We start from the raw sequence: 16,860 nt of genomic DNA, 5'->3' as shown, positions 1-16,860 counted from the left end.
AAATCTAGAAAACATAGGGAATACCATGAGGATATTGGGATGGGCAAGAACTTACTAATTAGAAAGAATACCAACAACACAGGAACTTATCTAAGTAGTAACAGATGGGACTATATGAAAATAAGTAATGGGAGAGAATCTGTACCAGTGATGCTTTGGATAGGGGCTCATACCTAGCATTTACCAAGGATATAGAAATTAAATACCAAGAAAACAAAGCTGACAATCGAGAAATAGGCAGCTGAACTGAACAGACACTTTGTGAAGAGAGAACCATAATGGCCAATAAAAATTCAAAAAAGTGTTCAGGATCCCAAAAAACGCCATCACGGAAACACAAATTAAAACCACTTGGAAATAATGCATCACCCCAGGCTGAATGGCTATCCTTATCTAACCTATCAACAAATGCTGAGTGGATATGGAGGAAAGGAAGCCCTATTCACTGTTGATGGAGAGGAGGATTCAAATTAACACAGCAATTATAGGAATCAGTTTGGAGATTACTGAAAAAAAAAATTGAAGAGAGAACTAACATGTAACCCAGTTCTTCCACTCCTGGCCATAGCCACAGAGAACAACACACCCCACTATAGAGAGATTTATACCCATGTTTACTACTGGTTTAATCACCAAAGGAAAGTACTGGAATCAAACTAAAATAAAAATCTGTAGGAAAATGGACAGACCCAAAATTCATAACATTAAGTTCTGTCATACACTTTTAGAAAGAAGATGCCACATTTTCACTCATATGCAGAATCTACCCAATAATACATGTAGTTAGAAACAATGCATATGTGGGAACAACATAACATGGAGAAGAGAAAAGGTAAGGTTAAATTATCAAGGACTGAATGCAGGCAATGAATACCAGTTATGGAAAAAGGATATAAAGCTAAGTGCTTTTCTAGTTCTAATTCTGTCAAAGGTCTTTCAGGTTGTGGTGGTTAAGTAAATAAAACTATATTCGATTGTGAAATATAAAACCCGATGTGGGTCTCCAGAGCTTCTGTTCCCTGTGATGACTCTAACTGTATAAAAGATACATTGAGTTGTATAGTCTTTGGGTCTGCTTAATTGTAGTGTGAGATTTTTGGTTTGTCTGTTTGCAACATTTTTCATAATAAAATTTTAAAAATGATCAGAAATAGAAAATTAAAGGCTTTCAATGTATCAAAGTAGAACATTTTCAGAGAGTGGGAAGGAGCACTGACCTGCGACATGTTTACTGGAGAATCAGCCAGTTCTTACTGTTTCTCTTCTTTGAGTTTCTCTTTCAGGAACAATGAATAGATGGCTTGCTCCCCTTTTAAATCAAAGGGTCAGAAAGAAAGATTAGAATTAACACTGAAAGCTGTTAGAGAACAATGTCAACATAAAAAGATCCATGCAACAGAATACTACCAGGTGTCTGGTTAATGATCCCAGAGTAAGGAGAGCATGGAAAGACATTTGAAGCTTGAAGAGAAAACTCACCATCAAGCATCTTATAGATGCTTAAGAAAGTAGGAAACTACTCTCTTAAAATTGATGGGGACAAGTGCACTTAAAGATAGTCTTGAGTTAACACAATTGATTTCATTAAAGCAGCACTGTAGACAATAAATTAGAGGCAAAACACACACAGGAGTGTCAGAGAAATCATCCATGAGAATATGGAAAAAATAATTTTCATGTGAAGAATAGACAAATACGAGTGCTGTGTGCCTTTATTCATTTATTACAGAAGTAGCAATTAATATTCTAGTCATCAACTACAGAGTATTTGTTACTATGAATTTGGCTGTATGTAGAATATATGCTGGGTGCTTTATATTCACTAATAGGCCCCAGAGAAAGGAAATTCCTTCTCACAGGGGAGCCAGCAGTAAGAGCTGCAGCCTCCTGTTCTCACACTGCATAGCCTTAGTTTTTCCCTTTGATATAGCGCTGAGAATTCCCCTTTAATCAGTTAACAGCATGTGATGCAAGTCATGACCCCCTGAGACTTAAGTTTGCCAGGACAGTACACAAGTCATGTCCAAGTAGAGAGATACCTGCTCTTCTCAAGACTCTGTCTGCCTGTCTGGCTCTAAGAGATTATGCATACCCTACAGTCAGAGAGTTAAGTATGTGTGTGGATATAAAAACTAGAAGCCTTGTGGGATAGAAGGAACTTTTTGGAGAACTTTTAGAAGGAACTTTTAGAAGGAACTTTTGGAGAATTTTTAAGAAGGACCTCGAGAGAAAGAACTTTTAGAAGGAACTTTTAGATCTTAAGAGAACTTTTAAGAGAGCTTTTAGAGAGAGAACTTTTGAGGAGAAGAACATTTCTTGAAAAATAAAGAGATTTGAAAAGAATGATATGTGTATGAACTGATTCATTAGCCCTCAGACCTTTTAACCCTTATCCACCTGCTTTAAGCATCCAGCCTGACCTTTTAACCCTTATCCACCTGCTTTAAGCATCCAGCCTGAACCCGCGATATTTTTGACACCTGAAATACAGGGAATCAGAAAGGTAAATTCGGGAACTGTCCTGGGAGATACTGTTTTCCTGAGAGACAGTCCCTAGTCTGTTGGCTACAGCAGGATCTCGCTGAGAAAGTAACTGCAGAATCTGAGTTTTGTTGATGGTGAGTAAAAGAAAAATTCCTCAACCCCTCCCTCCCCGAGGTAGCTCCCCAAAAGGACCCTTTTGGAAGCTTCCCAAAGACACATGCTAATCAACCACTTCTCAGACAGCCCTCATTGAAGGGTACTGGTTATAAGAACTTCTTAGTGCTTTGTTAAGGATGAAGAACTTCTTCCCCTCAGCCCTCTTTAAGTGCTCTTTTTATATAATTTTCCTTCTTACTATATAGTCAAACAAAATCTACAATGCAACAGTCAATTGATCAGAATAATGGCTTAAGAGATGATATAAATAAATCACATGTTGAAGTCTCTGTGGTCTCTCCTAAAGAGACAGAGCTGCTCAGGGTCTAACAAAACAAAACAACAACAAAAACCCCACAAACAAACAAAACTACCAATACACTACAATCCTGATTGGCATTCCTTGTTATGTCTAACATAAACAAAGGCTCTCCCATTTCTGATCCCTGCCTGTTCCGAAAAGCTTTCTTTTCTCAAGGGAGGTAGAGTTCAATTCTGCCTTAAACCTCCAAAGTAACTACCTTTAGGTCTGGAGCTTCGGAGTTCCTGTTGCTCCTCATTTAAATAACAGCACAAGTTTCACTAACAAGCAGAATAGCATTAGTCTTGTGCGTAAACAGACCGTTCCAGCTGTTTTAAAAACTCAAATGATACTTAAAACTTTTCTTCCCATCGCTACTATGAATCTGCCCTCTCTAAAGGGATGAGCCTACCTGGCTCCTGGTTTCTTTACAAATATACCACATACCAAGCATAAGAAGATTGCTTTGAAGTTGTTGGTCACAGCTGTCCAAGAGAATCTCAAATCATTGTATACTGTTATTGTTGCTCATGGGGGCGTCCCAGAGGTAGAAGTTGAGTCCCTGTTGTTGAAGATGCCACACACTTCAGACACACATCTTAGACTCCAAATGGAACTTATCTTAAAGCCTTCTCCCTGGGGACTAGCTTTCATGGTACACAGAAGAAAATATGCAGCCTTCCAAAGGAGGGAGCCAGCCAACAGTCCTACCAAGCTAGGACACCCAGGAACCGCAACAATGATCTACACTGCATGACAGCCCTGGGGGTAACTTGGTGGTAACCAACAGCTTCTAATTGGATTAAGACCTTCCCAACAAGAATGCAAACATTCCAGGTACTGGAAACCTAGCCAGTTTTCCCAGGGCTAGGAAAGGCGCAGATCTTGGAGGAGAACCTACAACCACTACTTTCCTAAGTCAGCATAAGCCCTTACTGCATTCTAAACATTTATCCTAATTTCCAGCAGACAATAGGAGCCAGTACAGATGGAGTGTAGCAGGCTGTAAATGTACTTCCTGATTCTCATCAAAATTCTATTGGCGATATTTTCAGGAACAGAGACATCAACACTAAAATGGAGAAAACGTGCTAGAATACCAAAAGCTCCAAAAGTCTGAAAACAATGAATAAAACTAGAGGAATTAATTTTCATCATTTTATATTAAGATCATAGAGCTGAGAATCATTCAATAATGGTGTGAAGACATGGTCAATGAGGTGAGTGGAGTAAGAACAGCATCACTCACACACTTAGTCAAATACAATTTTACTTGCCTCTATTATCAGTTCTTCTATAGAAAGTCTTCTCATACCTACATTAGGATAATCCTGAGATCATCTCAGTGTCAGTCTTCAGAGTTACATCTAGTGAAACAGAATGTGGCAAAACTTATTTCATGTCCTGCTTATATGTTAACTCAAACCCCTTGCCATCCCTTAAGCAATCTCTCTGGCATACCTGGAACTTTTAACTGTCTCCTCTGTCTCCATCTACCAGGCCTCTGTTCTTCTCCACAAGTAAGCAGCTGTGGCAGATCGATGAGCCTTGCAGGTCAGAAAAATACTCTTCAGAAAGCAACCAAATTTCTAATACAGTACTGTGCACAGGAGATAAATAGAAAATGAAGCATTGGAATAGACGGATGATTCCCCAACTGTCCTGCAGAGTGAGAATACCAAAAAAAATTCAGAAGTGTTTTTAGTTATTGTGCCTTGAATCTCACTTCCAAGCTCAACTCAGTGAAAACGCAGAAGCAGATAGGGTACTGAATGATTGGGATGAGACTATTATGCACTAGTGACACTATGAATTCATCATGGAGCAGAAATTATGAAGCCTGACACCTCCCAAAGGGATACAAATGAAGAAGGGAGAAAATTTGGTGAAATTTCTCTTTTTCTGTATGAGGATTTCACTTTACTATGTGACAAGCTGAGACTCAAACAAAATTCACACACTTGCAGAGCAGTTTGGGAAGAATCCCTAACAAAACCTGTATCTGGGTCATCATCATTGGTGGAAAAATGGGTCACAGACATCGTAGTGTTAGCACCATAGATCCAGACATGGTCCTGGGAAGCAGCAGGGTCTAGAATGTCACCATGGCCTCAGGGAGCAGTAGAAACCACTATTATACCTTTTAGTTTCTTTTTTTCTTTTTCTTTCTTTGATTGTCCTTAATCTCACTCTGCAGACCAGGCTAGCAAGGTACTTCAAGATCCAAGAGACTGCCTCTCCAGTGGCGGGACTAAAGGCAAGTACCACTCACCACTACCTGGTTTATAACGCCTTTTCTAGCTGTGAAAATACTGTGATCTGACACCATGAAACAGCATACTGTGCTTTTCTTTGTCTATTTTTCCCTTTCTGTTATTTTGTTGTTGTTGTTGTTGTATCAATTTTCTTGTTTTTTTTTGTTTTTTTTTTTTTTTTTTTGACACACGATCTTACCATGGAGCTCTGGCTGTCCTGGAATTCACTTTGTAGACCTCTCTGGTCTCCATCCAACTCAAAGCAATCTGCCTACCTCTCTGCCTTCTGAATGTTGGGATTAAAGTTGTATGCCACCAGGCTGTATTTACAGCACAGAGAGCATATGTCTCAGATGGGAAATTTATGATGGATTAAAAAGTTTATTTTTAAAGGTTAATGTTTACAACCATACTTGAGGAACTAGCAAAAACCAAACCAAACAAAACAAAACCAAACAAACAAAAACACTTCCAGATTCAATGAAATTTCCATGCTTTCCTTTCATGATTAGTATCTAAAAGTCCACAGGAAATCCAAGTCCCCGGATCCAATGCCACTCTCTTGAATAGGGAAGTGTTTAACGCGGAAGTAAGTATGGATGATTGTAAATTTCAAGAGCTTTGTCATGCTTGCAAATCTCAACAGATAAATTCACTCTACTCAATTACTCTTTATAAGAAAATGTCAGTATCATAAGATATTTGGGAGAAAAAAAATCCAGGATTGTTCGAGTTATTACGATCGAAAATTTACCGATAAAGGAAAGACATTCACAGCAGAATTTCAGAGCTGGCTTCCTTAGTGACAGCAGAGAAACTGCTCGCACCCCGGGTCCCCTCCCTCCTGGGTCCCAGCCCCGCAGCTCCTCTCACCTGGGAGGTTCCAGGGCCGCCGGGCTGCGGTTCCCGCCACTGCGCTGCTGACTGTCACTTTCCCAGGCCGCCCCGCGTGGAGACTGAGACTCCGGAGTTTTCAGGTCCCCGCGGCACCCGCCGTGCCCTCCCCACCCAGATCTGCAGCACAGGATTCCACACCGTGCAGGACCCGGAGCAACGGCAGAGAATGGGCACTTGTCACTGCTGGCTTTGCTTCCACAGTTCAAATTTCCAGTGTTCACGCAAATTTTACCCCAGCTTCGGTTTACGTCACCACTCTACCCCATCCCTCTCCATCCTTATTCTACACCCAGCCAATGAGCTACCTCCTCCCAACTTCTGTTTCCGGGTGACTGTTCCCACCCCATCGGGGGACCGTCCCTCCCCCTGCATCTCAGGCTGCCTTCCCCACAGCTGCAGCTGTCAGGCTGCCCTGGACCCGCTCTGCACAGACTCCCCAAATGCTTGCTGTCAGCCTAGACCAGATCTGCACCCAGGAGGACGCTGTACCCCGGTATCTGACTCCACACTGAGCTCTGGAACATTCAGAGAACAGACAGACAGCCTAACCTCGACTTGTCAATCAGCCTCCAGGGTTACATCAAATGATAATAGCCAGCGTCCCATCGCCAACAAAAACACAAGCCAAAATCAAATACTGCAGTTGTGTCTTGGGAAGAGACATTTCAGGAGCTTGGATTTTGAAAAGAAATAGGTAGAAGTCAGTCGCAAGCCCATTGCTAACAGCCTAGGGTTGAATTCATATTGTGTGTATTGCTTTTACTACTAGATAGTGGTCTTGCTATTTTACTAACGAAGGAACAAATTTGTGTTCTGTAACTTATGCTAAATGTGCTAAATTTAATGCATTGGTTAATGCAGAGACTATTGGTTGTCCAAGATGTAACTTAGAAACTCTGTGCTTAAGATCTGTGACTCATGCTTAACATCTTAGATAAAACATTTTAAAAAAAATTAAGTTTCCAAAAATGCAGTGACTCTTGCTTTCCCAGACGCAGAAAATAAAGAAGATATGTGGTCCCAGCCCTGAAAATGTCAGTAACAGCATCCCATCTATGGCCCAGGGAACATTGTGGAAGAGACGGAAAAGGAAATAAGAAGGAAAAGAGGAGGGAGGGCTAAGACATGGCATGCTCTAGATTTCATACAGCTGTTGTAATCAGTAATCAACAGCAACTCTACTTACCCGCATTGACCTCACACTAGACCACAGTCAGTCTAGGAAAGGGAAAGGCTCACAGGTCTCCACCCTTAACCTCTCAAATGGTGTTTATGGATGGATTGTAGGTAAACAGTCACTGCCTTTAGCTGCAGGCCTCTGCTGAGCCCATCAAGCTCCAACACATAGCTCCAAACCCACAGTCTCACAGGTGGCCCTGGTTACCCAGTGAGTTAAAAAGCAAAATGAACAGAGAGGAAAGCATTTCTCCCATGGTAACATGGAATAATCACCCCTCCTAAAATGTTTATTCCTTTATTGGCTTATTGATTTAAGGGCATTAGAAGCCAAAAGTGAGCAGGGAGAGACTTGAACATCTAGGTCAAGTTCCATCTCCTGGCAGGAAAACTCCCCTGTCTGGAACCAAAATTTCTAGACCAGTGGAATTTAAGATTGAGGGAACAGGAAGCAAAAAGCTTCCTAGGGGGTTACTAGGGATGATATATGAACTATTCCATTTCCCTCCCCTTGATTCCTGGGACACATGGATCCTGGCTAAGGGAGAAGCCTTATAATATATTGGTTTCTGATTCAAAGCATATACTGCCTTCTGGGAAACCCTGCCACAGCACTCCAGCTGCTGCCACCTAATTGGCACTGTAACTGTTTAATCAAAAAGTCATTCCTTCTTTCTATAAGGGCAGCTGCTTCAGGATGGTGGGCGACATGGTGAGACCAGTGGGTTCCATGATCATGGACATACTGTTGCACTTAGGCTGTGAAGTTAGTTCCTTGGACCCAAGCAATGCTCTGTGGGGTTCCATGATGGTTGATAAGGCATTCTATAGTTCACAGATGGTGGTTTTGGGAGAAGCATCCCATGAAGGAAAGACAAATGCATGAGAAGAATAAGTATCTATCTACTCCAGTATCTACTCCTTTCTATGAAAAAAAAATGATCCCGAATAACCAAAAAAAAATGTAAATAAAAAAATAAAAACAAGCACACAAAAAGAACAATCCTGTGTTGGAAGCTATAGTGTGGCCCCTTGAGACACAGATTACCCTTTAGTCTGTTCACTTGTATTTGGAAGTGTTTGTTACCACTGAGTCATTCACTGGTCTGGCTCAGGCCCACCAGTTTCTGCTACCCCACCAAGAATAATAATGAGTTCTTATCAGGACTCCTCTTGGATATCCTGTGCTTTGGAACAATTTTGTACACTGTGAAGTTGTGTTGCTTTCATTGTTAATAAAAATATAATTGACTGATAGCTAGGCAGGATGCTCAGGCAGAGAGCACACTGGGAAGAAGAGCTGAGTCATGAGAAGTTACCAGCCAGAAGCATAAGATGCAACATGGGAAGTTAATAGATGAGGTAAAGGAGCCTGGGGCAGCAAACAGATGAATACACATTGGCTAATCTTAGTTGTAAACGCACACTAAAAATAATCATAAGCTATCTGTTGAGCATTTATAATTAATATTAATTTTGTATGTTGATTTGGGAGCAGGCTGGTGGGACAGAAAACTCGGCCTTCAACCCTGTTGGATCTGCTGTTTTAGATCTGTAGGTTCATCCCCTTCACGTGCTCTAACAACAGTTCATAGATTTGGTGGATGTTTGGGTGAGCCAATTCATACTACTGATTCTGGGCCTGGGTGGTAGCTGAGTTGGTCAGCTTGATAGCTTTCCCTCGTCTTCACTATCAAAGGAGTCCCCCTGACTCATATTGCCGGGCCAGCTCTACTGTTTGCCCAGGCAAGGTGCAGGGCCCTATTTGCCAGTTGCTGTAGGCAGCATGAGAGGTGGCAGGGTCAGCTCTTTTGCTCTCACTCCCTCAGGGATGGCTCATCTGCAACCAGAACAACAGGGTCAGCTCTAGTGTGTTGCCCAGATGGATTACAGGCCCACTAGCCTGTGTGTTGTAGCTACTTACAGGCAGGGATAATTCTCTCACTCTTGTTACCCCAGGGGCCACAAAAGATGTCTGTTTAAGGGAGAAGAGTTGGCTGCCGATGACAATATAGTCTTGCTCCAAAATCCCAATGCGCTCTTCCATGATTCACCTATAGCAGCCTGCCAAAGGCTCCAAGCCGCACCCCTGTCTGCCGCTGACACCTTTGTAGCATAGGGTCTGCTGGATGATATGGTCCATGTGGTAGAACAGCTTTCACAGCACCCTGGATCTGTTGAAAAACTTTCTGTTCCAGACCCTACACAAAGGTAGTAGATTTCTCACACTTGGTATAAGGGCCATAGTAACTCATCCAGGTGGGGAATGTGCTGTCTCCGGAATCTAAATAGGCCCACAAAACCTTATGTTTTTTCCTGGGTGGTGGGTGGATCCAGGAGCAACAATTTATCTCTCTCCTCAGAAGGATTATATCAGCATGCCCCATACCACCAAACTCCTAAGAGTTTCACTGAGGCAGAAGGCCATTGAAGTTTGGTTGTATTCATTTCTCATATTCTCTCATATTCTGTTGCACACATATGTGTTATCAATGAGTTTGGAGTGGTTGCTCCCTCCTGCTCACTTGGTCCAAACAGCATGAAGTCAACAACACAGTACAGCAATGTTATGTTTTGGGGACGAGACAGACAAATGAGATATCTTCTAAGGTATGACAAAGGGCTGGAGAGCTAATATATCCTTCATGTGAAATTCTAAAAGTATGATGCTGGCCTTGACAACTGAAAGCAAATTTCTCCTAATGGTTCACTCAGAAAAAGGCATTTGCTAGATAAGTAGCTGCATACCATGTACTAGATGTGCTAATTTGCTCAAGAAATGAAACCACATCTAGTACAGTAGCTACAATAAGTCATTACCTCTTTGAATTCTTAAGAGTCAACTGTCATTCTCCATGATCCATCTATCTTCTGCACCAGCCAGATAGGAGGGATAAAGGGAGATGTGGTTGGAACCATCACCCCTTCATCTTTCAAGTCCTTTGTGGTAGCACTAATTTCTACAAAGGGTGTCATGCTGTTTCTAATTCATTATTTTCTTTGGCGGAGGCAACTTTTAAAGGCTTCCATTTACCCTTCCCAAACATAGTAGCTCTCACTGATGAACAGGTCAGAGAACCAATGTGAGAATTTTTTCAACCTCTAAGAATATCTATCCCAATTGTTCTTTCTGGAACTGGAGAAATAACTACAGCAGAGTTCAGGGACACTTTAGACTTTCTGTGATTAGGACTTCAGCCAAAACTCCATTAATCATCTGGTATCCATTAGCCCCTACTTTAACTAGAAGGCCACAATGTTTCTTGGGATCTCCCAGAATCAGCATCAATTCAGAACCTGTATACAATAGAATCCAGAATGTAGGGTTGTTTCCATTCATGAAGTATATGGCTATCTGGTGAAAGGCCAATGTCTCTCTGTGGAAGGACTGGAGAAATGATAACAGTAAAGCTTTTAGGTATTTTATGAAGTCATTCCTCAGAGTAATCCAGCAGTCACTTTTAAGTGGTTTTGGGTTTGCAATCTGGCTCATGTATGGGATATAACCACTGGCCTAGACTGCCTTTTGCTAAAATCTAGTGTAGTATTTCTTTCATTTGTTGGGAAAAGTTCTGCATATAGGGGCCAAACAAAAATTCAGAAGGCTTCTTCTCTATTTTTTGATTTCTGGCATCACCATGATTGTTTAGCCAGTACCATAGCTTAATAACAGTCATGCCACCATAAAATTCACTTTGCTTGTCCTGACCATTAAGTCTAGGCCATTATAAACAGTTTTGGCTATGTTGCCCATTATAATGAATACCTTCCCTGTTGTGACTGATTCAGAGACCAGATAAACCCAGTACATTTTATTCATCCAATGGAGCCTCGGTATCTCCCATTGTAATATCTGCACAAGAACAAGGGGGACCATAAAACTCTTCAAATGTGCTGATGCCCCCTCACCATTTTTTATCTTATAGGATTAGTGAAGGGCATTTTTCTGCACCTTCCTATTGTTGAGGATTGGGTTTTACACAACATACCCTCTCTATCATCCCAGGTTCCCCTAAATGTCTTCTTTAACTGAAGCCAAGGTATATCAGGCATCTTCACTCCCGTTCAGGAGGCTGTCTTTTAATAAAAGCTTCAGCCAATCACTCAAGTAAACTTTTGCATGTCTGCCTTCAGGTCAGAAGAGGGCACGAGATCTCATGACAGGTGGTTATGAGTCACCATGTGGGTGCTGGGAATTAAACCCAGGACCTCTGGAAGAGCAGTCAGTGTTATTATCCACTGAGCCATGTCTCCAGGTCTCAAGTAAAGTTTTGATGCCTTTTAACTGTACGAACTTTCATGTTAAACCTAGAAGTGCCACTCAGATGGCTATCAATAAACAGCCCTATCTAGTTTTATGTTCCTTCAAACATTATCTCACACCATTAAAACCCATTCTCACACATATTCCCTGATGTCTGCTGGAATTAATTTGCAAAACCATTAACCCCTTTAGTAGTGTAGTACATCTCCTCATGTATTACACTTTCTAACACCTCTCTAAGAGCCTGCTTTGCTATAAGTTTGGTTTTAGGTCTAGAGGCAACTACTGGTGGACCCTGTGGAACATCAGTATAACCTTGCCTGGCCTTTCCTTCAGAGAAAATCACTTCTGGATTAGCAGAAAATGGAGGATTAGTGTACTCATCAAATGTGGAAAAGGCAATAGTTCAAGGGGTGAGGCTGAGGATACTGCTTACTCAGGTAAAAACAAAACCTTGAGAACCTGAAGATTCAAGTTCTCAGCTGTAATAGGGTCCTCCCACAATCCACACTCTAAGTTATAGGATAACATTCCTTACCCTTACTTCAACTGCCCACACTGTCTGAGGCTGGGACTTGAATTTTTGCTGTAGCACAGCCTACCTTACAAGAAGGGCTTCAGTTTGTTTTTCCACAACTCATGATCTTTGGCTGCTGGAGATTATTCTCTTCCAGAGCTCACTTAGAAACAATAGACTGTTATACATATCTGGAACCTGTCAATTTTATACCTAACTTCTTTGTAGTCCCTCTCAATATTCTGAAATGCTAGAATTTGGTTAGTTTTGTCATGGAATTCATCCCTATCCTGTATCAGTTTATCCAGAGTTGCTAAGAGAAATGTGCATCATTTCCCTTATTTTCTTGCAAACAATCCAAAGTTTCATATACAGGGTCCCCAAATACATTCCTACTCACAATTTGTGAATCAGCATAATAAAATGCATTTGTCTCCTTAACTTTGTAATATAGCCACACCGTGGGCTTTCAGTAATATCCAAGCTCTCAGAAGAGTAAGTGACTGGACAGGTTTTAGTACCTGAAGGTGCTGGTAAATTGAAAAGCATATTTAAAGATTCCAGATATTTAAAGGATTCATCCTCATAATTCTGCTATTCTAGAGCCACTTCTGGTACCAAAATCTGTGTATATGATTTATTGGAATGACTTACAGGCTGCTCTCCAGCTAATTACTAGCTGTGAATAGAAAATCAGAAAATCAAGCAGTTTCTCTATCCACAAGGCTGTATGTCTCTTGTGGTCTTCAGTATATGCTGGAATTCCAAAGAAGTGGGCTTCAAATACCAGTGAAGGAATGGATATGATACCAAGGAAATGAGACCACAAACAGGAAAGGAACAAAAGCTTCAATCTTCTCTGTCCATCTCCTTTCAGGAGAGTATATGGCTTAGGTTAAAGGTGTAACTTCTAGACTCAAGACCATTTTCAAAAGTGTGTACCTTCCCACCTCAAAGATCCAGACTACACCCTTTAAACCAAGCAAAAGTAATCACAGGTGTGCTCTCCATCTGAACTGTAGTTCATTGCAGATGTAGTCATTTGAGAACCAGAAGTAGCCATCACACCTAAGTAATGCCAGAAAACACATCTCTGAAATCTCCCCAACACGTCCCAAAATGGCTAGCTGTCCACAACGCTGGATGTCTCAGCTGGTCTTCAGTGTACAATGGAATCTCAAAGAAGTAGGCTCCAATGTCAGTGAAGGGATGAATGTGCTAAAAAAACACCAGGGCAAACAGACAAGGAACAAAAGGTTCACTCTTCCATATCCTTGTATAGGCTTCTAGCAGAAGGGGAGGCCCAGGTTAAAGTTCTATTTTCCAGCCTCCTGATATTTTTCAAAGGCATGGGTCCTCCCACCTCAAGATATGGATTAAAGGCAAGAAGCCTCCTGCAAGACAGGCTGCTCCAGCCCCCTGTAATCTATAAGTCCCACCCCATGCCCAAACATACCTATCCCCTCCCCCTACACCTCAGTGGCTCCCTGAGACCCCGAAAGCAAGTGCACAGAGTGGATAAATAGGTAAGCGACCAGCCTCCCAGCTGAACAGCCAAGTCCCAAGGCTCTAGGCCCCAGGAAAATACCCCAGCCCCTCCCTTACCTGTCTCATCCTTACTGGCTGGTCAGCAGACAAGCCTTCTGCAGACAGGCTGCTCCACCCCCTTACCCCCATCTTATCAGGTAAACTAAAAGTTCCACCCCAAGCCCAAACCCACCCATCCCCTGAGGCCTCAGGGGCTCCCTGAGACATAGAGAGTGACTACACTGACTGGACCAAGAATGGCTTCCTGAGACACAGACCAACTGCAATGATCAGACCAAAAGACAAAGACATTGCCTACACCAATTAGAGGAAGAGATGGGTGGGCACCAGTACAAGAATATATTCATAACAACCTAAAATGCAATATGGGACCACTAGAACTTACTGTTCCTACAACAGGAAGACCTGAACATCCCAATGCAGAAGGAGAAGAAAAGAAATGACCTTAAAATAACTTCATCAAGAACATAGAGACTCTCAAAGAGGAAATGAAAAATTTCCTTGAAGAAATTGAAGGGAACAATTGGAAGAAATCAGTAAATCTCTTAAAGAAAGTCAAGAAATAGCTATTAAACAGGTGAAGGGAATAGTTCAAGACTTAATTGAAATAGAGGCAATAAAGAAAACAAACTGAGTGAATACTGGAAATCAAAAATCTGGCCAAGTGAACAGGAACTAAAGATGGAAGCATTAACAACTCAATACAAGAGATGGAAGAGAGAATCTCAGGCATTGAAGATATGACAGAAGAAATAGATTTATCAGTCAAAGAAAATATTAAAGCCAAAAACGTCATAACACAACACATCCAGGAAATCTGGGACACCATGAAAAGACCAAACCTAAGAATGGCAGGGATAGAAGAGGGAGAATACCAACTCAAAGGCACAGAAAATATATTCAGCAAAACTATAGAAGAAAACTTTCCCAACCTAAAAGAGGACATGTCTATGAAAATACAAGAAGTCTACAGAACACCAAATTGACTGGACACCCTAAAAAGTCCCCCGACACATAATAATCAAAACATAAAAATATATGAATAAGGGAAAAAATATTAAAAGCTGCAAAGGAAAAAAAAGCCAAGTAACACATAAAGGCAGACCCATCAGAATAACACCTGACTTCTCAATGGAGACCCTGAAAGCAGAAAGATCCTGGACAGACATTATGCAATTATGCAGACTTTAAGAGACCATGGATGCCAACCCAGACTACTATACCCAGAAAAAAAATTCAATCCCTATAGGCAGAGAAAACAAGATATTCAGAAAAAAAACCAGACTTAAACAATGCCTATTCATAAATCCAGCACTACAGAAAGAAGTAGAAGGAAATCTCCAAACTAAGGAAGTTAGCTACAACCAGGAAAGTACAGGCAATAGATAATCCCACACCAGCAAATCCTAAATAAGGCAAACTCAGATACACACACTACCACAAAAAAAAGTAACAGGAATTAACAATCACTGGTCATTAATATCACTTAATATCAATGGATCCAACTTGCTTATAAAAAGACACAGACTAACAGAATGGATAGGAAAACAGGATCCATTCTTCTGCTGCATACAAGAACACACCTCAACCTCAAAGACAGACATTCCTCAAAGTGTTTGGGAAAAAACTTTCCAATCAAATAGTCCTAAGACACAGGCAGGTGTAGCTATTCTAATATCAAACAAAACAGACTTCAAACTAAAGGTAACCAAAAGAGATGAAGGACATTTTATATTCATCACAGGAAAAAGAAATCCATCAAGATGAAGTCTCAGTCCTGAACATTTATGCCCCAAATATAATGGCACCCATATTTGTAAGCAATGGTTCAAAAAATATGCAAGTGCTGGGGGTCTTTATAATACTCCAGAAGCCCAGGGACAGTGAAAGAGTAAAACTCACAGGGGTTGTGGACAGTGAAACTGAAGTTGTGGTTCCACTGTTCTATTAGGGCATGCTGGGGTTTGTCAAGGAGGTGGGAGGTCCTGGAGAAGTAGTCCTCCTGTTCAGAGTCCCTAAGCAAAAACAAACAAACAAACAAACAAAACAAACAAACAAAAACGTGCCTTTAGGTTTTCCATGCAGAAGGGCTTCTGCTTCCTATGGGTCCATCACACCCAGTAACAGGGATTCCCCATGATCTGAAGCAAATCTGGCACAAGGCAGTGTATGTAATATATCTGCATATGAACTTTCCAAGCTCCCTGTCTTCTAATGTGGCTGACCCAGGACACTTGGTGCTGCCTCTGCCTTTATGACTGCAGGGACAGGGTGGTTGAGTCCTCCTCTGAGTTACAATTCATTTGTGGTACTGAAGAACCATCACCACTTATTTCCATCATCCCAGGGGGCTAACTTTGGTCCCAGTTTGTACAATGGATTGACCTGTGCAGTGGCTTCAAATGTGTGTACTTGTTGCAGGAGGTGTGGTGTCTACCCCTTCTTTGATACTAAGCCATCTTCCCCTTCAGAGCCTATGTTCTTCATCTTCTGGAGATACCAGTGAGGGATCAAATGTGTCAATGTTAAACGTGAGCTCACAGGGGCTGTATGGTGTTTAATCCAATTCCACTTTGTACTAAATCTGAGCCAGCAGCAAAGGGCATTTATTGAGCATTAATTCAGAAAGCATTAATTCTTTTATTGGAAACAGAGGCTTTGGCTGCTTGCTAGAAGTTCTCATAGGGAAACACAAACCCACAGAGAGGAGTCTCCTCACGCAAGCCTTGTTCTAAGGATGACACAGAGTCATTCTTTCTCCATGCTTATTTCAATAACCTGGGGGAATCTCTGAGGCAGAGTTTTGGTTTCATCTAGAAAAGTTCATTGAAGGACTGAGTGAGTCCCAGATGTAAGGCAAAGTTTTCTCTTAAGGGTTTCTCTGCTGCTGGGGAGTGGACTCTCCCAGACTGACGGTGTTCTCTTTGACAGACAGAAACCTGCTGGAGTTCATGTCCACATTCTCAGTGATGTTTCCTCCCTCAAGGTTAAATACAACCTGGCACCTGTGTTTCATGTTGCTCCCCATTTTATCCATCGATTAGAAGAATGAGAGCCTACTGCGTGCAAGCTCCCACTATGCATGGCACAATGCAAAGGAGCTAAATGCCCTAGCTTGTCTTTCTCTTCCTGATGGATTCATCCTAGCCGCCTATGCAGAGGTGCCAAGGTATTAGCATGAGGAGGACGGTGTCAGTCATGGACTTGGCACAGGGACCTAGGCAAGGAGAGGCTGCCACTTAGGCAGGGGACATGAAGCAGC

At 41.7% G+C, this 16,860-nt stretch overlaps 1 protein-coding gene and 1 pseudogene across 1 annotated transcript in view; both read right to left on the bottom strand.

Annotated features, from left to right (window-relative positions):
* Positions 1–1,572, bottom strand: part of LOC127239116 (zinc finger protein 54-like) — a 38,956-nt gene extending 37,384 nt beyond the window's left edge. The window contains 1 exon segment of the mRNA XM_051207907.1: positions 1,218–1,572. Within this exon segment, the coding sequence (XP_051063864.1) occupies positions 1,218–1,226 (9 nt within the window). The 5' untranslated portion in view covers positions 1,227–1,572.
* A 13,811-nt stretch (positions 1,573–15,383) lies between these two features.
* On the bottom strand, positions 15,384–16,635 carry LOC127239089 (suppressor of cytokine signaling 5-like; annotated as a pseudogene).
* Between the last annotated feature and the right edge of the window lie 225 nt (positions 16,636–16,860).

This window comes from Phodopus roborovskii, unplaced genomic scaffold (genome assembly GCF_943737965.1).
Source record: "Phodopus roborovskii unplaced genomic scaffold, PHOROB, whole genome shotgun sequence".
In the NCBI taxonomy this organism is placed as follows: domain Eukaryota; kingdom Metazoa; phylum Chordata; class Mammalia; order Rodentia; family Cricetidae; genus Phodopus; species Phodopus roborovskii.
This window is presented reverse-complemented; position numbering and strand designations above follow the sequence as displayed.